The 23,993-nt window shown below is 35.9% G+C and overlaps 1 protein-coding gene across 3 annotated transcripts in view; it reads left to right on the plus strand.

The window, feature by feature from the left end:
- Positions 1-23,993, plus strand: part of cdc42bpab (CDC42 binding protein kinase alpha (DMPK-like) b) — a 190,875-nt gene that overhangs the window by 123,156 nt on the left and 43,726 nt on the right. For all 3 annotated transcript variants that reach the window (XM_069180002.1, XM_069180006.1, XM_069180007.1), the window contains exons 10-18: positions 2,600-2,766; positions 3,990-4,112; positions 6,560-6,693; positions 7,556-7,798; positions 9,335-9,445; positions 10,434-10,681; positions 14,931-15,036; positions 20,333-20,457; positions 23,145-23,250. In XM_069180002.1, the coding sequence (XP_069036103.1) occupies positions 2,600-2,766; positions 3,990-4,112; positions 6,560-6,693; positions 7,556-7,798; positions 9,335-9,445; positions 10,434-10,681; positions 14,931-15,036; positions 20,333-20,457; positions 23,145-23,250 (1,363 nt within the window). The remainder of the gene's footprint in view (positions 1-2,599; positions 2,767-3,989; positions 4,113-6,559; positions 6,694-7,555; positions 7,799-9,334; positions 9,446-10,433; positions 10,682-14,930; positions 15,037-20,332; positions 20,458-23,144; positions 23,251-23,993) is intronic.

Genomic DNA, 23,993 nt, shown 5'->3' on the forward strand with positions numbered 1-23,993 from the left:
CATATTTAAAAAGAAAACAAAAGCATACAGTACATAGCGTCGCTCCCAGTACTGAAAATGCTAGGAATGATCATTTCAAATCTTTACTTAAAAAAGTAATTGAGGTGTTGACTATTAGGCAGTGCAGTTGATGGCTGTTTATTTGGAACAAGGTTATGAATGAACAAAAATATTTTGTTAGTCTGTCTTCATTTTACTCTGGAGGTAATACTGCACCACAAAGTGAGACCTTATGGACATAACATATATTCTGTAAAACTGTTAACTGCTGCTATGCACATTTTGACAAAACAGAACAATGATAATAGTTTCTATTATTTTGCTTTAATTGCTCATTTATTCTCGTGATGATGTTATGAAGTATGTAACACTTCAAAAAGATTAGGTAAACACTTTGAATCAATTTTGCGCTGTATATAGGGCCAAGAAAAGAAAAGAAACATTTTGAGTTTTGTTTTCACCATGCTATGTGAAAACAAGTCATACCACAATCTAAGGCTTACAAATACAAAATATAAATACAGAAAGGGTTATAAAATCATTTCTATTGATTTGGGGCTTCATCAATACCACTGTCAGACAGTCTACCAATGGAGAAAGTTATAACCATAGTCACTTTACTATGACCGGTTATCCTACCTAAATCTCTCAAAAACTGGAAAATCATTACAAAAGTTACAAAGGAATCCCAGAGTAACATACAAGGAACCGCAGACCACTCTTGATTTTGCTAATGACTCAACTGTTCATGGCTCAACTATCAGAAAATGACCGAACAAAAACAGTGTTCATGTAAGGAAAGCAAGGAGAAAACTGCTGCTCTCCAAAACGAACATTTAAGTATGAAGTTTGCCGAAGAGCACATAGCTTCTGGGACACGATTCTCTGGACAGAAGAAGTCGAAGGTAATTGAGTCTTTTGGCTCAAAGAGAAATGGCTGACCCTGCTTTGCTACCTCAGTATCTGGACAATTTCCATCGCTGACACAACCATGAAGTCTGCATTGTCGGAAGATTCCAGAGGAGAATGTCAGGCCATCCCTGAAGCTGAATAAAAAGTGGTCCTTGCCACAAAACAGTGATCCTAAATATGCTAGCAGGTCTACAATAGAATGGCTTTAGAAGACGAAATTCCACAATTTATGACAGCCTTGATATGTTGATATGAAATGTGAAATGTTGTGGAAGGACCTGAATTGATCTGTCCATGCGTAGGAGCCCTCAATTGTTACAGAGTTGAAGGAGTTTTATAACAAGAAATGGGTCAAAATTCTTAAAAATCAAGGGGGTGCCACCAGTTAATGAATCTAAAAGTTTAAATAATTTGTCAAACAATTAAGGATAACTGTTGCAATAGTATCATGTTTTGAGTCATTTGTTTTATCGGGTTCATTTGATCTATTATTAGATCCAATAACATATTGTGTTTCACATATGTGAAAATCCTAAGGGGTTCACAGACTTTCTCATCACTGTACGAATATGCTAAAAATTATCATCTTTAGGTTTTACTTTGATATGAAATTAGACATGAAATCATCACACAAGTCTTATGTACATATTTGCTGCCCATGTAATCCTACTTTTTTATATTTAGGGTAACACGTGACTTCTATTAATGCATTTAGGTTCCTCTATAGTAGGTTTTCCTTTAGATCTGTAATATTAAGGCTACAATGTCCTGTCTCCTACTAAAAACACTTTATATAGACTTTCAAACAAGCTTGTGTATGTAATGTCTGGTTGTAAGATTGCAAATGTTGGTTGTCAGGTGATGAAACTAAATGTGACAAGAAAAATGCAACATCCTTCTCATACCATAGTAAACTATATTGGTAACCAGAGTTAAAATAGTTATAGCTTCATTTTTTTTCCAGTTTATATTACTGTGAAACCATTAAATCTTAACTTCTTCAAGTGCAGACTGCTACTGTTTAAAACTTGATACCAATGCATGTTATATTAGAGTTTTATGTGACACTTTCTGTGAACTACTAAAAACTACCAGTGGTTTTCTAATTGTTATTGTTGTTCTTATTGCTGTTTTATTGCCAACAGAACGCTTACAATAGCCAAATTCATGCATAATAAAACAAAATCAATTAAAAAATTGAAAGCAAATGAAGGCATAGCTGTAAAACAGATATAAATTGAAATTGCCATTATGAGTTTTGAGTTAAACTTTTCGTAAAACGTATGGGGATTTCCAATTTCCGTTGTTCTTTTCTCATCAGTGTTTTATTAGTGTTCTTGAAATTCTCGTTCTCTCCCTTTTTTTCAAAGCAAAATTGTTGTGTGTCCACATTGTGGTCTAAGAAATGTGACATCATTTGGCTATTTCTTACTACTAGATGCAAGGAGAAGCAGATGCAGCAGAAGAAATCAATGTAGCTAGGGTTGTGATGTGAAGGATATTAATGTCTTAAGGGAAAAGGCCATGAATAAACCCTTATGAACCAACTCTGGCCTTTTAATTTAGGCAACAGGTTTAACCAGTAAATCACTGTCTGTTCAAATGGCAAGAATGTTTAAATTTGCAAAAAGCTTAATATTTTAAGTTGAAAAAACATTCTCATTTTTCTATGCTGTCCCTTTTCCAGCACTCTCTCAGACCGGGGATGTTTGAGAGAGTTTGCCAGTCCAACTTCCAGACAGATGGACCTCCGAGTGCAGAGGAGTTTGGAGGACAGTTTGGCCACTGAGGCCTATGAGCGAAGGATACGGCGCCTGGAACAGGAGAAGCTGGAACTGAGCCGAAAGCTCCAAGGTGTGCCATGTCTGACCTGAGAATTGTGAATATGTGAATAACAGTTTCTGGACAAGGAAAACTGCACTGGAAATAGCCTTTTATGTTTTGCATGGAGGTTCTGTTGGCTCCATTTAGCCATTTTAAATGGATTACCTGCTGTGCTAGTTTTTCAATAAACTCTGAGTGCCAGCTCAGCAAAGATCTAGAGTTCCTCTCTCATACCCTGGTTTGCCTGCCTATGCTCAATTAAACCGTGATGAGCTGCTTTCTTCTGAAATAAATTACACTTCTGTATTAAATATCACTATATAATGTTACACTTTCAAAAGAAGAAAACACTCTTCAAGTATAGTGATTTATTCTCTTTTATTAACAGTATTACAGTATTAAACACCATATGGGCAGAAAAGTCCATAACAGAACATTGGCCATTGATTAACAAATTATTATTCATTTTTACAGTAAGTCCTTATTTAGCAAAAATGAAATAAAAGTGTTATACTAGTGATATAACTAGTGTTGTATAACAGCACTGATATTTCTCATGTAGCAAATAAGAGTTATTCACCATCAGCTAGACAGGTGCTGTTAATGACACTCAAATGTACTTTATTTGCAAACTAAATCAGATACATCATTGCTTAAGCTAAATTGCGATGTTGTTAATGAGGCTTCTAAAACCCCACACACACTAAAGTAATGATAAAGTTTAAGTATAATACATAAGTAATGCCTTACTTACTGGAGCATCAATATAGATAGGAATTAGACTTCAGGTCAGGTGCAAACTAAGACTATTCTGCCTTAGCATAAACCTTCTGCATTGGTTCCCATTGAAATTTAGAATGGATCAAAAGGTGCTTCTGCTTACTTATTTAGTGTAAAGCACTAAACAGTTCGGCTCTACATTAAGGAATTATTACATGAGTAAAGTCCCTTATTTTATTTGTGCAGAGCGATTATTGTCTATCTCATTACTCAGATCCATTAGGGATTAAGCAAATGTGAATATTTTAAAGCATGCCTAAACACGTTTTATTGTAATTTTATTGTGCTCAATCTGCTGTTATGTTTGTTTTTTATGCAGTTATTATAGTACTGAGTTTTTTTCAAATGAATTATTCTTATTTTTTATGATGGTGATGATCCAAGCCTGTTTAATCAATGAAAGATTAATTGTAAATTATGTATACCATTTTTTATTTTACCACAATATTATTTGTTCATTATGTATCTTTCAGAATCCACTCAGACAGTTCAGGCCCTCCAGTATTCCAGTGTTGATGGACCCATTACTGCAAGCAAAGAGATTGAGATCAGAAGCCTAAAAGAAGAAATTGAGACATTGAAAAAGCAGATTGCAGGTGAGAAGACATAAGTGTTCCAAACACCTGGACTTGGTAGCTCTGTTGCAGATTGAAGACTAATATTGAATTACATTATTCTAACACTACTGAAACTGGAAATCAGAGATCTTAAGGGGCACAATGTGTATGTGAAATGCTGATACTGCTCATCTTAAGAAACTGGTATTATCAATTATCAATCCTAAACTGACTAGGTCAGTGATTCTCACTTCTGGTCTTGGTTCTGGTCTTCTGGTCATTTTTTATTCTTACATGAAATACTGCTATTTACACTTTTCAGTTTAGAAAACTGCTATCACTGTACCTGATATTATACATTTTTTATTCTTACACGAAATACTGCTATTTACACTTTTCAGTTTAGAAAACTGCTATCACTGTACTCAAGTTTTCACTTGAGTTTTCAGAAGCCATTATTTGTCTCCGTTTCTCCTTTTGCCCAGGAACGGAGAGTCCTTATTCAGATTTAATGTTTAGATTAAGACTAGTGTTTCTCACCCTTTCCACCTCGCCGCTCACTTAAGAAAATATTTTTGTGACACATTGCCCACGTCTCCACACATATCACCAGCCCCAGCGCATTGTTATTAATGTTATAAACAGAACTCACTGTTTATCTCAAAGTCGCTTTATTCAGGCACTGATGCCAGTGAAGCTGGAGCTCTTTCTCAGCTGGTCTCAGGTCTTCTCTGGTTTTGCTTTTATGTGCTTCAAACTTGAAAGTGTGATGAGATAGTGGTCTTAAGGGTAAATGCCGAACATACAACACAAGATTTTGGTTACTTCACAAAGTTGACGTAAAATCTTTTTAAAATATTTTTTCTCTTCCACAATTCTGCGCCACATCCATGCAAACCAGTTGAGATATTCAGCCATAGACTTCTTATAATAGTGTAATAATGTGCAGCTGGTACAGAGCCCTTAACGACCAATCAAAGATCTACTCCCCTTTGAGGTTGGGAGGCTGAGGTGACGTGAAGAAGTGGGATTCTGGTATTGGTATATAATGCTTGAAGACACAGTCTAGGCTATTCTGTACTTCTTGATGTTGTACATTTCTCTGTAGCACCTTACAAGATTTTAAATACTGCTTCTGGTCTGATTACAGTGTTCCGTATTTGGGTAATTATCCAGGAAGGTGTTGTTTCCCTTCTCAAAGCAATGAATGCCTCTCACATCACCATAGAGATAAGCTCCTTTGTAGAGGTTGACAACTGATCTGTTTCTTTTTTATGCTTCTTTGTCTTTTTGAGTGTCATTGTTTAAGCCTCATCAAATAATTATTCATAAGGTTGTCACTCTGAGAATCAAGAAGCTGGACCACCTCATCAAAATCATGCTCTTTTGCAAGCACTTCTATCAGCTTATGAATATCCATGACATTATCAAAACCCTGGGAATAACAGCCACATTTTAATTTCCTAGCAGCATTCATCATTGCCAGCTTGCATGCACAAAGTCCGTTTCTCAGCTGTGTTGTTTATGACCTTCCCAAAAAATCCTGGATGGTTGGATTGTCCTCACTGTCTGTTGTTCATAATGGGAAGATGAACTTTGGAGAACGGCTTCAGTGCCCTTAGAATGATAAACTAAGCAAACCTTTAGTTAAACAAAGTCGTTACCATCAAGGAACAAGGCTAGATGGTCCTTAGCAGTTTTGAAGCCTCTCTTCTGTTGAGTTGTAAAATTGTGATGGTATTTTCTTCCAAAAGAGGTCCGTCTCATTTACATTGAAGAGCTGTTTGGTCAAAATAACCCTCCATCCTTGATGATCTCCTTCAAATTAGATTTTTTTAGGAAAGCACTAAATCAGTTCTGATTTTACTACACCTAATTGCTGGTGGTAGGGTTTTCTCCTTGAATTAAGACATTGAACAGATGGATTCGTAAAGTTTGTGGTATTGTAACAGATTAAATGAAAAACATATGAAAAGACGCAAATGATCCGTCTCCTGAAGGGATCCTGGATCCTGGTCTTACCTGATTTTCTTTTTATATGGAGGCTTCAGCCTCAATGTTTCTCTTCCAAAATAGGTGACACTAGTGGCATGCAATCCTGATTCTGGCAGTCAAACTCTAGGTAGAAACATGGACGTGACAATCCCTGAGGACGATGTGGGATATGTGAAGGGGTTTTCTTTGAAAGAAATGTTATCTTTGTGTGAAAAAACAACAAAATAAAAAAAAATAGATATAAATTAAAATGTTGTGAACTAGAGGATTGACTGTAGCTCGTTTGGTGGCTATAAGCCAATTGATCTGAGAATTTTTTCCAGCCATTTCTAGGGGTCTACTTTGACAACATGCCTGGTTTATTTCAGAATGCCATCTGAAATGTCTCTACTTCCACAGCTGCCAAATTGAAGGCTCTGTAATAATGTTACAGGATTGACTGTATCACATGAACAGCAATACTTAACTATGTTCTTCTTACCCCGTTGAAGAATCAGGCCAGAAAGAGCAGCAGCTTGAAGAGGCCAGCACAGCCCGCAGGGATTTAGAAGAATCCTCCAAGCACATCAAATCACTAGAAAAGCAAATCAAAATCATGAAACAAGAAAGGGATGATTTCCAAAAGGTAATGAAGATTTCAACATGCTCTTGTAAAAATAATTTCAAAACATTCAGCATGTGAACCTAAGTGAAATATTAATTGATTTTTCTTTTGCTTTGATCTTTGTGAAGTTATAGTGATAAATATACAGTACACAATGTAGGAAATGTTACATAGCAGAACATGTGCAGTTGCTCTATTTTTGTTTGCTTGAGATGTTCTTGGTTAAAGGAAGCTTTGGGACTATGAAAGCAGGAACAGCGTGCTTCAGGATTTAAAACTGTTGTACCATATGTTGCTGTGCTGGTGCAGTGATATAGAACAGTACTTTGACATCATATCTAGCACAGCAAGGTTATCCCAAAACTGTACTATCTTCTACATATTCTCTCATCTTGCATAGTGTACTGATGTCTAAATCAAATGGTTTAGCAGAAAAGGATAATGGCTGACAGGGGTGGAGCTCTTCTAGGCACAGCAAATTGAACTTGTCCATAGACAAATATTTCAGGATACTGTAGCTTGGTAGTGAGATGAAAAGGTGTACTTCAGATGTTCAGATACAGCAAGCCTGCAGATGTCTGAAAAAAATTAAACATCTTGGCTGTGATACGTTTTGAACATAGTTGTGTTTTCCAGTGCTGGCCTAGGGATTATTTCGGTCTTTTGTTTTGTTACAGCTGAGTTCTGTTACATGACTGAACCCTTTATTGAATTAGTGCTTTGCAAAGTTAGGTCTTAATTGCTTTCAGCTCTTAAGCAGTCAACTATAAAAACCTGAAATAATTAAATGGGTCTGTGTAAGTGACTAGTTCAATTAAGGGTGTTATCGGGTATCTAAGGGTGAAGAAACTATTAAAATGAGTATTGATTGTTATTCATCTAGGAGTTACTGGACGCCAGTGAAAGGCTGAAATCCCAAACCAAAGAACTGAAGGATGCCCACAGCCAGAGAAAGCTGGCCATGCAGGAGTTCTCGGAGATGAATGAACGCGTCACTGATCTACGCTCCCAGAAACAGAAAATCTCGCGGCAGCTTAGGGACAAAGAGGAAGAAATGGAGGGGGTGATGCAGAAAGTTGAAGCCCTGCGACAGGAAGTGCGCAAAGCTGAAAGAGCCAAAAAAGAGGTGGGCTTGCTTCTTAAACCAATGGCCAGTTCCATAAAACACCTTTAATTAAATTTCCACTTAGTTCTTTCTTGAAGTTAATAATTCTGACTATGATTATATATATAGTAATACTATGACTTATATTACTTTTCTAAATGAGGACTATTTAATACTAAAAATATTTAATATGACTTATGCTGTGGTCAGTACGTCTTTAGATTATGACCTGGCATGTTAGTAAATCTTCTGGTTTAAGTCCTGACAGAGCCCTTGAATATTCAATTACTGTCTTAATCAAAGTTATAGTTAATTTAGCTTTCATGTTAAATTTCAGCTGAAAATTACACATCAAAATCATTGTTTCATCAAATTTTCTAAAAAAAATATATAAATTGTTTTAACATTTGAAATCTCTGTGGGAAAAGAACAGAGGATAGTGAGATACTCCATATTGGTTGAAGAAACCTCTTTAATTAATGTGACGAAGCAGGCTGAGATTGGATGATGTTTGGAAACACGTTGTATCAAAGGAGAATATCGATGTTAAAGGCATTTCAAAGGCAAACTAATTGTGTAAAGTTTGATTAGACTTAATTAACATATTTTGTGTTTAGAGTCCGTGAAAGAGTAACAGTCACAATACACCCACCATGAAATACAAATTAACAACTAAAGCCACTGAAAATGAATGTTTTGGAGTTCAAAACAGGTTGCATTAAAAGGAAAGCCACATGAAAAAGGCCTATCTTTTCATCTATTAAATTCTTAAATTGATTTAATTTTGAATTAGTAAAAAATATCGCTATAGCACTTTTTTTCGTACATAGAAGCCACATAATTGTAACAAATCTTTTTGTACTAAAGGACCATGTATTCCACTCAAATTTACTGATATAGTTAATATTATGCAAATCTCACTTCTCTCACAATATATTTTATTTATATATTCAGTTGTTTAACACCAGTATTAACACCAAGGTGGTGTGAAATGATTTGAGATATACTTGGAGTTTTCATATTTTGCCTAACCTTTAGAACTATTCCCATGTATTACACATATATATTCGATTATGACATGTTTGTTGATGATGCAAATGTTTTCTTTTCTGTCTAGAATGGAACATAATGGTGTAGAGGCACATATAAAGATTTCAAAAAAAAAATCTTGTTCACAGTATGGCAGTATTTTCCAGAAAAATAGAGAGTCCAAACTTACTCTAGCCCAATGCAGTTCACTCATTACATAGCTGTTATATAGTGCAACATGGCTACTGTGTGCTCTAGCAAAGGTTGTGTCACTTCAGTGGAAGATGAATTATGATTTTCTTTCTTAATAAACCTTTTGGATCTCCTGGGATGGAAAGCACTATGTGCAAATAAAGAGACTCTTACCATAACACGGGGGCTGCTTTGTTAAGAGTGTCAAAATTGCTGTCATTTGTGGAACCCCAGACCAGAAGCGTTGGACTGCTGTCATATTTGTAACAAGAGAGGTGGAGGGGATAGTGACTGAGGTACAGTAAATGACAGAGATCCTGCTTTGTTGCTCCTCAGCTGGACACAAAGGCAGAAGAGGCGGTGGCAGAGGCATCTAAGGAGAAGAAGCTGAGGGAGCGGAGTGAACAGTATGCCAGGCAGCTAGTAGAGGAGCTGGAGGGGCTGAAGGTAGGACACAAAATGTAAAACGGAAAGTGAAATGATATAGTGTTCCTAGCTCATCATACCTGTCATAATAGAAAACCAATGCTATATCACCATTTCTGCTTAATTTCTTAGTCTGTTAACTATACCAACCAGTATTAATCAGGTTAGAAAAAGGAAACCAGAGTAACACATCATTAAATCTTTTGTTGGGTATATATGAATATTTAGTTGGTTTCTGATATTATGATGTCAGCAGTGTTTTACGGACTTTAATGAATGAATGTTTTTTTCCAGATTCTATTTATTCTTTAGAAAGCCTTGTAATCTATTTTGCTGACACAGCACCAGACAGAAGATTATTATTTAATGTGCTGAAGACATTAAACTTTTTGTTGTTCCACAGTTATGTAAAAAGTATTTGTTTTATGAAATATCCTTTGATGTGTGTCTCCACTTGGATAATTATAGTACAACTGAAAGGTTATTAGTTTGTAAGCTTTAGTTGTTGTAATACAGAATGATTTTGATAGTTTTTCAAGTTGTTATAAAGTATGTCTTGTTCTGCAAATTTGTTTTTCAAGAATTACCTCTGTATTAAGTTTTACAGTTAATTAAAAACACATGCTTGTTTGAAATTAAGTAGGGAGCACTGTTACATGCATAAGACGCAGTTTAAATAATGAATTCATTATTACATTAAAATAATAAATTAATTTTAATACTTTAATTTGAAAAGATTTCCCCTCCTAAGTTGAACTTAAAAAAAATTGTTGTATCATTGCTCTTGAGGAGCTTTTGAGATTGAGGAACTGTTAACACTATAAGAATATTAGCAGAGCCTGGAATTATTTTCGTTTTGGTTTTAATGTCATAGCTGATGCCTGTGTTTTCATCACGATAACAGTTGTTCAGTAAGATAATTCAATTCAGAAATTTTACAAGCTTCCAGAAATCAAGGGAAAAGCACTCCAGACAAAGACCAGTTCCTAACTGTTTTGTTTTTATACAGCAAAAGCAGGTGGGCCGTTCTCCGGGGATCAGCAGCTCAGAGCACCACCAGGAGCTAACGAAACTGCGTGTTGACCTGGAAAAGAAGACTTTGTTTTACGAGGAGGAGCTCTCCCAGCGTGACCTGCTCCACGCCAGCGAGATGAAAAACCTGAAGAAGGAGCTGCGCGATGCCGAGAGCCACCAGCTGACCCTCAAGAAAGAGATTATGATCCTGAAGGACAAGCTGGAGAAAACCCGCCGGGAGAGGTGAGGAGATGCTTCTGTCCTTTTCGAGGGTCATTTAACATTCGATCCTGAAAATATTAGGGTGGCTGTATCCCTTTCACAAAACCTGCATTGCTAAATTAGTTTCTTTGGGTTGTTAGGCAATAACTTCCCCCTTCCCTTGCCAAGCACCTTTGCATTTGAGACTTGTAATTATTGAAATTCTTCTAATACTTCTAAAGCAGAGTTTAGTATATATGTTTAATATGTTTCTTATTTCCCTGTGGTGTTAATGGAAGTAACATGTAGCATTCATTAAAGGGGAGCTGCAACACTATTTTTACATTTCATTAATTGAATTGAATTTCATTGATTGAAATATCATTACAAACGAATGATACTATAATCGATTGGCAATGATGATTGCATTTCATCCACAAGGGAACAGTAACGTGTACACATTTCCAATTTAGATCTCAAAAGAGACAAAGTTTCATTGTATGCATAGTGCTATCATTGTCTGCAGTTTATAAAGAAGCAAAAATACTTCTGATAATGCAAAAGCGGTCCTATTATATTAAAATTGTAAACGTAAATTATTTCGACTACATTTTTAGTAAATATTTTCATGTAACCGACACATTCAAGACATGTTTTTAGATACTTTTTAAGTATTGCAAAAAAGAGCAACCTGCTAACCAACTAAAAATACATTAATAATAATTAATGTTGTAAGGAGACCATGTTTCTCATTTGCTTGCAGTGACTAGTGAGCAGGAAGGGCTGCTTTCATGTCACAGTTTGTGCAAACTCTCTCTCACTTGTGGCGAGACCAGTGGTTTGCAAGAACGTGGCGACCATACAGAACAAAGTTCACAATTTTGCACTTAATTTGATATTTTGTAATATTTTGAGATGACACCAACTAATTTAAATATTACCTAATTTAATAACCATACCATTTATGGAGGTATCCATAAAATGTAAAGGCAACCACTGGAGATCTCCAGCACAAACTGGCATCTCCTGGACAGAAAATATCGAAAACTACCATTTGATACCTGCACAAATATGAATGTGAATTCTGGCAGAAATAATCAATGGAATAATTGTCTAATTTACCTAACAATAATTATGATTTACTAACATAAAAAGAAAGTAGAAAATTACCATACAACTCATATCTGACAACCCAATGAAGCTCACTATGTGCCTGGATGGGAGACTTCCTGGGAAAGCTAAGGTTGCTTCTGAGAGTGGCATATCACCTTGCGGTCTGCGTAGGTCCTAATGCCCCAGTATAGTGACGGGGACAGATAAACAGAAAAATAGCTGTCCTTCAGATATGTAAATCCGAGGACCTGACTCTCTGTGGTCATTAAAAATCCCAGAGTGTTTCTTGAAAAGATTAGGGATGTTACCCCGGCATCCTGGCCAAATTTCCCATTGGTCTGTAAAGTGCTCTGAGTAGAATGTCCAGAAAGGTGCTCTATGAGTGCAAGGAATTATTATTATATATGTTGATGTGGTGGGATTCTGTGATTGGACATTGTTCAGATTAATAGCAATTATTAATAAATGTGTTGCACTGTGTGACTGTGGTATTCTCTTTAAAGAAGCAACAGATTCAACATAATTGATTTATTTTGTCAGTGCATTGGCTTACATAACAAGAGCTTTAGAGGGACAAGAGCATTTTTAAAAGTTCTCTCAAATCATTTGGGTGCTGTTTTATTTGTTGCAGTTAGTAATATAGTGAGTGGTAAGAAATTAATGTCAAGCAGTAAAAAGAATGAAAGACCAAAGCAAGATAGAGATAAGCTAAATATTTTACTAACTTTGTTCAGTCTTTTACTTTTGAGGAAATACAATTTGTGCCACTGTAGTTCAATTATATACACTTCACATGAATGACTGTCAATGAGCAATTTTTATAGTCGGTATGGAAATTCTCCCATATGCCATAAAAATCGTTACTTACATTGAAACATACTTCCCTGTCTAGAATTTATAATACTACTCTTTTAATCCTAAAACAAGGGTTACAACATTGCTTAAGAGCAGAATGATGAGACGTGAGTATTTCATTCATAGATTATGTCCGCTGTCATAAGGCTGTTAAAACAGATTTCATTAAAGAGATCATGGTAAACTTTGATCCCTGCCTGACAGGAATTCTGCTTGCAAGAATAATTTGAAAAATTAATTTGAGAATATCCTTTGGTTGATCTTCTGCATTTTACATCAGTATCTCAGTAGCTATTTAGCCGGTTTTATTATATATGATACTGCCTCCAACATATGAAAACAATCTATTGAAATTCAATTCTTCAGTATATAATATTTCTTTTCCTGGAAAATGCTACACACATGTAAATGTTGTGGCACAGAAAAGCTTTCGATCAGATTTAACACAAGTTAACGCTGTTCATAAGTGTTATGGCATTTTGTGGGTTAGGGTTAGGGTTGTTCCAGCTCTCTGTCAGCTGATTTAGTTATTAAATTTAATTTAATTATATATCTAATATTTTTTCAAGCTCTGCTAAAGTTGGTCATTCATTTGGCACATCTCATTCAAAGTACCTAACACATTTTCTCAGGTTTAAGTAGAAATGTTACATTTTCTTTTTATCCAGTATACCAATCAAGCAAGTGAAATGTAAGTTAGATGTTTGACACCACCATGATTAAATGTAACAAATGTAGAGAACAAGACTGAGCTTGATACCCACTGGGTGAAACAAAGTTGGTAATTATGTGGAATACCGGCTGTATTGAAGAAGAATACCATTTAGATTCTGCCAAATAATGGAGGTAACGCATTTTTACTAGAAATATAAATTATTTACTTATTTACATTACAAGAAGTCATTTAAAGAAATCACAGATGAGAAAGAAAGCAATCTTAGGGAAAAAAAACTTTTTATTTTTGTTCAGCACTGTTGTTACTGTGCATTTAGAATTTATAGGACTTATAAAGATCAAGGAAGATCACGGTATTATTACTGAAGGAATACTGAAGCAGTTTCAGAATTACTGCTGTAGCTATGTTGATAACAAAACAATGGTTAAAAATTGTGTGTTATCAGCAATGCACTGAAATGAAAACAGCTTGAGTACACTCCCTAAACCTCTCTGGGCAGAAATATCCCATGACACTTACATTTGCCCTGTAATTATTTTGCTACATTGTTTTGCAATCATTTAGTGTAGTACCCTGCAACATGTTTTTATTATTGGCAGGTATATTGAATTAACGTGTAAAACAGTGTGTCACAAAACTACTTTTCTACTCCAGTTAACCGTCATACAGAAGTCCTTTTTTGAAAAGGCAGTCACAGATAGCCAGTGTGATCATATTATGTTCATTCTTTAATGTGTATGATTAATATCATGAGTCAAGTGAGACCTAAGACCCAAGCTAGAAGTTACAAATGAGAGCAGGCCATTCAGCTTATCTAGTGTTTGGTAATTTATTTGATCCAAGGGTCTCATCCAGCAGTTTCTTGAAAGAAAGCAGGATATTGGTTTCAGCCACATGGCACAGTAGCTCATTCCATGCTCCCACAACCCTTTGTGTGAGGAAGTGCTTCCTGTTCTGGGTTTTATGTGTGATCCCACGTACTTTTCTAATTGTGCCTTCTGTTTTGTCTTTTACTATTCACTGTTTCACTGTTCTGAAGTACTTAACTGGGCTGACTTTGTCAAAGCCTTTGAGGATGTTGAATACTTATTTTTGGTGCCATTGGAGTCTTCTGTTTTAAGATGAAAAAGGTTAATTTCCTTCAGTGTAGAACATTCCCTTTAGCCCCAGAATTTGATCACTCTTATATTTATGTATTTTTAAAAACTACTGTTTATATCCTAGTATAGCTTGATGAGACAAATGTGCTGATGTAATTTGCTTTGTTGTATTGAAGTGCAATTTTAGACGAATATAAGTCCCTTTCTTTCCTTGCAACAGGATATGTTTGCATATTTACTTTACAGATGTGTATAAATATGCAGTGTACAGTATATGTAATGATGATGATTAGATCCAAAGTGACCCACACAGACTAGGAGGTAAACAGTTGCTCTAAATACAACAATTGCTGTAACACACTTAAACTAGGACCCCTGTGTCATGGGAAAAATAACTTTTTAATCTGCAGCCTACATCTTTCAGAGGATTGCTTGCAGGACAGTAATTGAGAATGTACTGAAGAGTTGTGCAACTATAAAAATCTTTCAAATAAAATCCTCAGAATAATCTATAATGTCTTTTATTCTGTTTTTTGTATTTTTTCAGTCAAAGTGAACGAGAGGAATTTGAAACTGAATACAAGCAGAAGTACGAAAGGGAGAGGATCTTGTTGACAGAGGAGAATAAGAAGCTCTCCAGTGAACTAGACAAGGTGAGCCTAAAAAGAAACCTGTATTGTCCAATACTGTGTATGATTGCTAGTAATGGAGAGAAATATTAAAAATAAATAAGTTTGTGTTCGAAAGTACAGTATGCAACATGCAATGCCGTGAAGGTAACAAAATGCCAATCTAGTTGACATAACGCAAAGCAATGTAGATGTCGAAATCTGTTTTTCTAAGAGAAAGAAAAAATTCAAGAAAAGGTAAGGTTTTATTACATAGATGTTAACCATGTCATCATTTTTAAAAATAAACATTCTGAGAGAGATATTGAGAGTCTTGTATGTTATGGATTTCTTGAAACTTTCAGCACAAGTGCCCCTGAGAAATACTCTACACAAAAGACACAGCACATAGTTGTGGAGACATTGAACACAGGCTGCAAGCGTATTCCTGGCCAGAGTGCGCTACATTGATTCTGGATTGAATGTTAGTTGAAGACAAAGCCTTGAAAAAAGAGCTTTGATTGGTGTTGTTTACAATTTGTAATACAGCTCTCAAAATATCACACTGGTCTAGAAAAAATGAGCTTGAAGAGCTCGGTATGATTCTGTTTAGTGCAATTGCCTTTAAAAACATCACATCAACTCCTAGCTTGGTCCTCCACACCAGCTACGTCTTTTAAACCAGTGTTTGTTCCTTACAAAGTCATCAGTTAATCTACTGTTTACCGTTTCTCATATTGTACCATCTCCAACAATTGAATGCTTCAAGAAATACCAACCTTTTCTCTGTGTTTAGGGAGTTGCTGACCTACAAACTACAAACTAATGATATTGAGTCTTGATGTTACCATTGCAATTTCACCTGCTTTACAGCTAAGTCACCTGAATCTCATCTTGTGACTACAATCCAGTATTTATTTTTTTTCTATGAAACTCTGTTGTGTTGGAAGCATATTTCCTGCTATACAGATGTATTCCCTTATGCATTTACTCCTAGGCTGTTACACATGGTTGACCAAGTTTGGATTGTCATGGGCCCTTTCTGTGAGTTGATAGGTCTGCTAGAGTCTTGTTATGGGTTGATGGACTCTCAATTCCCTAGCTACTTCATGTTACAACGTTCCTGTCAACATTGTCAGAGTATGTTCCTTCATTCACTGAAATGTAACAGTGTTGAAGTACGTTTAAAACCAGCAAACCCTTGTGTTTCTTAAACCTGCAAACATCACCTTTTAATATTGCAAACTCACACTTCATTATGCTTATGTTGCAGTGCTTTTTCCATTTTCACACAGTAACGTGGTGTGCAAAAACATATCTATAGGCTTGACATAACATATTATATCCTAATCAAGTGTGTTAATTTGATTATGGTCGGTTTTTAAATTTGTTGTGGTTTTACTTGCTGTGGTGAACAGTGGGTCAATGATGGTCTTGACTGTGCTCCATGGGATACTTAAAGTCTGAAATCTTTTTATACCCATCTCCTGATGTATGCCTTTCTACAACTTTATCTCAAAGTTCTTTTGAAAGCATCTTTCCTCCCATTGTGGATCTTTGCTTAGAAATGCACTTCCAAGCAGTGGAATCCTCCAGAAACAGCTGCTTTTATTCTGAGCTAATCAAAATCACCACAGTTGATCACAGGTAGAAATCAATTAGTTTGTTGTGTGATCTTTAAGGTGATTGGTTATACCTGAGAAAGTTTACAAATGCAATTGTTCACTTATCCAAATAAGGTATTTTACTGTTGTAATATTAATTAATTTTCTGAATGTTTTAAAATTTTATTTTCACTGGGCTAATGTGGGTTACTGTGTGTAAATAAAAAACGAACAAGCCTAATTTAAGGGGGTGGTGACTTTCTATATCCAGTGTATACTGTATCCCTTTATATGTTTTGATGAAAATAATTACTAGTAACCTACATCTTGTCTATGTTTATTTTTCAAGAATGGGGTGATGTGGGTTACTCAAAATGATGGGTAGGCAATCTTGGTTCTGGAGAGCAAATGTCTGCCAATGTTTTTTTTCCAAGTCAGCTTTTAACTGTCGAAATCAGTTCATTATTGGATTAATGGGACAACTTCTTCCAGCTCCTCGGGGCCTAGTGCTTTGAAGAGATATGAAAATTCCAGAGACATATCAGCCTTCCAGGACCAAGATTGCCTACCAATCTTCTAAATGGAATAGATGTGTGCCCGCAGACTGTACTGTTCAGTTTGTCAAGAGTATATATTTGCAGTAAATTTCAAAGGTTTCTTTGAAATGATCATTTTAAAGTAGGGCAGTGCATTTTATGTTTTTGCTGTATCAAACAGAAATCATGCTCTGGCGTCTGTCAGACCAAGTTAAAGGCAGACTTCAAAGTCACGGAAAGATCAGAATCCAAATAAGGATATTCAGCTTTCAAAAATACAGTGGCCCATTCCCTATAAGATTACACTCCCTCTACGAAGTGCTTTGATCCTTTAGGCTCTGGCATTATCTATAAAATCTCTGGCAGTAGTGTTTTTAGAGGGTGTTGATAGGATCTAACGGACACATTGGAATTGCAATTGGAAAGAACCTGCTGACCTTGAAAAATAATGTTGCCCAGCACATAGGAGATGCGGAAGATTTTGCAAGAGATTTATAATTGCTGAAACTTAGTATTTTCCTCTGGCCTATAGCCTGCATTCACTTTTATCCAAATATTCAGAAGTGGAATAGGTTAAGCAATAAACGGGTGAAAGATACCAATGAATATTATTTTCAAAAATATTTACTTTAGACTTCTGCAGTTTGAAATAAAAAGAACTATTTTTTTTCTAAGAATCAAAGGAAGTAGGCTTGTAGGGTTATGCAGTGAGTTTCAATACCAGTGCTGTAGCCCTATTGGAAAAAAGCAAAACTGTGATTATAATTAAAGTGACCTAACTGTGAGAGAATGGTACTCTGAAATGGAAAAAAACCTAGAATACACCCACTCCCAATTTCTCAGAAATGGGCAGAAATGTCGCATGACTTTTGTAAATATTTACATAGCTTTTATGGAGCATTCTGCTACTTTTTATTTGCAAATGTACTGCATTAACATGTATAGCAGTATGTTGTAAACGTCTTCTAAGCAACATCCAAATTGCCGAAGTGCTTTTTTGAAAGGCCATTCACTGCACCCAGTGTTTTATTCTGTTCATAATTTATCATGTAGGAAGAATATGAAGAATTGAATGCAACATGAGACTCAAATCCTGCACGAGTCACATGTCTGTCCTGGAGTATATTTTCTTAAATGTATTTAAGGGCCATTTTAGAAGAATATCAGTTACTTTTTCTCCTTGTGACTGTGTACAGTGTTTGTCTGTCTATTTTTATACGTAGAGATAAAGGCTAATCTTTGAAATAACTGCTTGGCAACATTGTTGGTGTTTCTTTTCCAAGCTGAGATTTCTTTTTTCTGGTACTCGTCATTCGACTGTTACCTTCTATTCTTTGAAAGACTCAATACACTGTATATATAGGATATTATAAGTATATCCTGTATAAACAGTGGCTTTAGCATGTACTGTATATGTACACCACAATTATTTTATAGTGTTTCTGCAAAGAGGACACATTGGAAAGCTATAAACTAGCAACATAAAAATAGTGTTAAAAACTGAAAAAAATTACCTTGATCTCTAAATTAGCATGCATTGATGAACAAGATAGGCACTCAAGTTATGAGCATCTGAGTTTTGAATACTCTTATATATGAGAAAAGCTCTATAAGATAACATTTCAGACTTATGAACACCAATGTTCACATGTAAATAAGTTGTTACTCTCAGGAGCTACATGCAGCTTGTTTGTTCATTACCTTCTGAGTAAAAGCAGTGTGTGTCCATTCTGTTTTTGATTCAGAAGACAACTCTAGTCATGGATAAGCTAATGCAGTGCTAGTAATAGACCTGTGTCAAGGAAGTGCTATGAAGTGAAAATTGACATTATAAAGCATTCCGAGATGGTGAAATACCATCGTAGATCAGGTGTGAGCTTTGTTTAAATTAGTCTGCCCCCCCAAAAGCCTATATTGTTAAATCTGCTATAGTTTGGGTAATAAACATCTCCCAAGGTAAGTTTACTGAGTTTGCTAGGAATCCCGCAAGTGACAGTTTGAATCTGATTTATAGAAATTGTGATTCCTTATCAGATTCCTTATCTCCAGCATTAGAGCAGCGCAATTAAGGCTGCATATCAGCGGGCTGTGTATTAGCATTTCATGGATTTCATATGCGGATCATCGATGACAGCTTATTGCATTGCCTGAGCCCATTAATACCTCTGTCATTCTCCCTGAAAACAACAGGGTGCCAATGAGAGAATTAATGGGTATACTTATTCCGGCTTATCAGTGACATTAATTTATTCATCATTTTAAAGAACAATAGATTATACGACATATATCAGTAAGGGACCGGTTGATACAGCCATTCCATGAGAAAATTATTTATAAAACATTTTATCACACTTCAGTTTAAGTATTTGCTTTTTTAGGTTTTTATGAACATTTTTATTGTATACAGGATTTCCACAAAACAGCTGTAGGAATCTCTTAGTACATTTGCTTGTATGGAAAAGACTCGTTGGAGATGTTTACTTGTCTGCAGTATAAATTACTAAGTGATTTTTTTTATGTAATATTTTTACATTATCTCAAAGTAATGTACAATAAAAGAAATAGAAGAGACATCAAACCATTTCTTCTAATTCAGGGTCACGCAGGAGCCAAGCCTACCCTGGCAAACAATGGGGGCAAGGCAAGCTACACCCTGGATGGGATGCCAGTCCATCACAGGGCAAACACACACACTCAACACAGGGTCAATTTCCAAGCCGCCAATTAACCTACCAGTGTGAAAGGAAATTGGAGTATCCAGCGGAAATCCACGTGAATAAAGGGACAACATACAGGCTCCACACAGACAGGACCCTAGATCCCAGCACTGCAAAGCAGCCATGAGCCACCATTCCGCCCATAGAATACACAGATACTGTATACACAAACTAAGACAGGTATCTTTCGACCAAGGCAGATTCATTGAAAAATAAGAACAATCTGCAAGTATGGAAGTTGCTATACACTATGCCACAGTGCTGTTAAACATTTTTACATCAAGGCCATCTTTGAAGATCGAGGAAGCCGGAATTACTTTTTGCTTGAAGTTTAGCGATGCAAAACTAAGTAAAAAAAAGCCAATAGGTAGTAGTGTGTTATTAGTTGTGTAGGATGCCTGTATTGTTGCAGATTGCCCGGTGGTTCATATTAAAGATACTGCTGGGCAAAGTGTTTTAACATTTTGTCTGCTGTCTGCCCTAGCTGACAGCCATGTTTGAGAAGCTGAGCTGCAGTAACAAGCAACTGGAGGAGGAGATGAGGGAGCTGGCTGATAAAAAGGAGTCTGTTGCACATTGGGAGGCTCAGATCACTGAAATCATACAGTGGTAAGTGACACCACTTGGTACTCTTCTCTCACTCTCACTGTTCAAGTGCTTAATCTAAAATGAATCACTCATTTTGGTCTCTCATTTTGAAGTGAAGGGTTTGTGCGTTTTATAAAAATTTCATTTCCACCCATTTGCCGCACTATTGATTCAATTAAATCGCTCAGTCTTGTTTCCCTGATATCAATAAGATGGAAGTCTTAGTGGGTCTTAAGAGATATTACAGCATCGAGGTACCTCATCAGCATTGTTTTCAACTTTTTAATATAAAGATCAAAATAATAACTAAAGTGTTCAACTTTATATGAGGATCAAAGTACTCAGTACTCAGGTACGTGCTCTGTGTAGTTCATTTGGTAGTTATAAGGTTGAAATGTGATTAAAATACTTAAACAGACAAACTTTTCACCAGCAAAAGAATATAGTATCTATTTTATATGGCCCTCTTTGGCCATATACTGTTTAAATGTACTGTGTTTTCACAATCTAACCGAAATAAAAAATGCAAACTGTATTAAATCTAATTAGGTTGGAATAAGTCATACAGCAGAATAGGTAATCTTCCTCAAATCGAATTTTCTTTTAAACCATTTGAACAAATTACCACTACTCTGCTCAGTGCTTTTTCAGCTGAGACAGTGAATTGAGTTTTTGGCAGGTAGTGTTAATAATGTGATCTTCAGTGATAATTTTTTTTTCATTATTAAATTGAAATGTTTGCGCTATATGGTCCTGTTGTCACTTTTTTTAACGTAGTTCATCTCAAGAACCGACTAAATACAGCACAGAATATAATTGGCTAAACAGCGCGAAAGAGAAATAGCGTCCCTTGTGACTAGACATTCAACTCAGGCATACAGTGACATAAATGTGGGATACACCGCTCTTTGAAGTCAGCATTAACTCTCCTTTCAGGCTCTGCAGAGCCTGAAAATGTAAAATGATTAGTACAGCAGGTGGATATGTCAGAGAACCATGTCTTATACAAGATGTGCAGGGACAAAAATGTGTTGCATCCAATTGGCAAAACCAAATTATGTTAATAAATTGAATTGAAAATTCCAAATTAAAAAATATACAGTAGTAATTTTGAAAAGTTGTGTAGGTTTGAACACATCATTCAGAAATACAAAAACTTTCTTCAACAGTTACAGTTTGTTGATTTCAAGCACAGTGATAACTGAACCAAATTGTGTAGTTCTGAAATGTACAGTAGTTATATATTACCACTTCTTGCAAAAACTGCCCATGTTAATATTGGTGCAGTCACTGTTGCAATAGTTAGATCCTTGTGGGATTTTACCTTTTCAAAATAAGTCATATAATTGAATCTGAAACAGTTTCTTACAGTATTCTGCATTAATACAGCAGAATAACTTGCAATGCAATTACTTACTTACAACAGCATGAATAGCCTTTTTGTGTGGTAGTCTCTATATGTTTGTAATGCAGTATTCACTTTGATTTTTCATTATATTTCAGCATTTGTCTGTTGTTTTCCAGTAGTTATAAGGAAAATGGATCTGTTGAATTAACAAGATGTAAATTAACCAAAAGAAACTGAGCTTAAAAAACAGCTGTTTTTTACTTGATGCTCTTAAAATGAAAAACTTTATCAAGTTGCATTTAGTAACTAAGTCCAGAACTGGGAACAAGAAATACTTTTAGCATTTTTTTCTTCTTTCTTAATTTAACAGCTATTTTGTAATTTGCAGCGCATAAAAAGATCATAAAAGGAGTTGTATCTTAAATTTCTTACTATACATCGCCACCTACTGGCAAATATTAATTCTCCAGAAAAACAAATGTGTAGAGGGAGGTAATATTGTGTGATGCATTAACTTAAGGTACTTTGTAATAAACTAAGAAAAAGAGAACAGTATACACAAATTAATATAGTAAATTAAAATTCACCTTCATACACAATTAAAAGCTAAAGCGTACAAGTTTGATCTGACATGTCTCTAGTGTGCTATATATTTTGACAATTCTTTATCATCATCTAAGGTCACTTAGGGGCACTAAGGTCTGTAATGATTGCATTACACCTCTTGAGACCCGTCAGAAATGCATTATAGTGAACGCTCAGATAAAAAAAATTTAAATGTTTAGAAATCTACTATAAATGTTTATAACTACACTGTTAATATCCTACATTCCATTGGTACAGATTGTTTATAATTAGAAGAAAGTAGAGACTGGAAGTTTAAAAGAAGAAAATATTTAGGGTCTGTAGACCTGCGAAACGTTGTTAAATAAGACAGTAAGTGGGACAATGCTGTTCTGTCTGACCATTGTAGAATCCTTTATTCTAAAATGAAGGTTCATACAATGAAGCTTACCAGTACTTTCTGTCAGAAATATTATGCAGAATGTCTTGAATAGGGTCATTGCACATCTGGATGGTTTGCCAATACTGTTCTGTACAAGTGGTCCATAAAAATATGTGGTATTTAACAAATAAAAACATGAATAATGTATTAGATGTATTGGGGCTGGTTTGTTGGCCTCATTGCAGTAGTTCTGAGGAGGTTCTCCCTTTAGAGTTTATGAGTATCAAATATAATCATTAGAGTTTATTCAGGGTCAACCAAAAATTCCTCACTCCGAGTGGTGCGCATTTTCATGTGGGTTTGTGCATGAGTTAATGTATTTCATATGAAAATGTCTCAATCTTGTCTGCCCAGGGTTAGTGATGAGAAGGACGCTCGGGGTTATCTGCAAGCTTTGGCCACCAAAATGACAGAGGAGCTGGAAGGCTTGAGAAGCTCTAGTCTTGGGGCCAGAGCTACGGTGAGTACCGTAGCAGCATTTCAGAAATATGTCACCATGAGGTGTTAAAGTTGGTTCAATAATTTTTCTCATCCTTGCACATTTTAAATATATAGTGAAGGTTTGAAGTCCATGCATTTTTAAGGCGCTAAGCTCACATTAAGCAATGGTTTTGTGCGTGCTGTCTTCATGAAAGATAAATCACTGGGTTATATCAAAACATGGACTGTGAAAAGTGACAAGAAATGAATGGCATATTACCTGGATAGGCAAGAATAACAGGGTTCTGGAATGCTGAAATAACTAAAACTTAGCTACTTGCATATGTTTAAGTTAAAATAGCCTGTTGTCTTCATTACCCACTCAATTTGAAAGTTGCCAGTTTCATGCCTCAGCGCACAGCTAAAATCTCCACAAGTTCACACAGGGCAGAATGAGGAAGCGTAAGCAGACTCCTCTGACTTGCGTTGAGTTGTTCATTTTTTCAAGCATCAGAGCAACACAGCCCCATATTGGACATTTCTGCATCGATTGGAGTAGAGGTACATTCTGCACGAGCAGCACTGCATGTTTGGCAGCCCCCAGGAGGCCACAGGGGTTGCTTGAGAGTGGAGATAGCCAGCGCACTCATGAGGCGGACCCATTCCCCTTAGAAAGTCAATTGCTCACAGTTGCTGGGGAATCATGGACACGGTCACCCAGTGACATGGCCGGACGCATACTCATGCTTTTAACCTTTGAGCCATTAGGAAGACCCCCTACTC

The sequence above is a fragment of the Lepisosteus oculatus genome, chromosome 2 (assembly GCF_040954835.1).
Source record: "Lepisosteus oculatus isolate fLepOcu1 chromosome 2, fLepOcu1.hap2, whole genome shotgun sequence".
Classification (NCBI taxonomy): domain Eukaryota; kingdom Metazoa; phylum Chordata; class Actinopteri; order Semionotiformes; family Lepisosteidae; genus Lepisosteus; species Lepisosteus oculatus.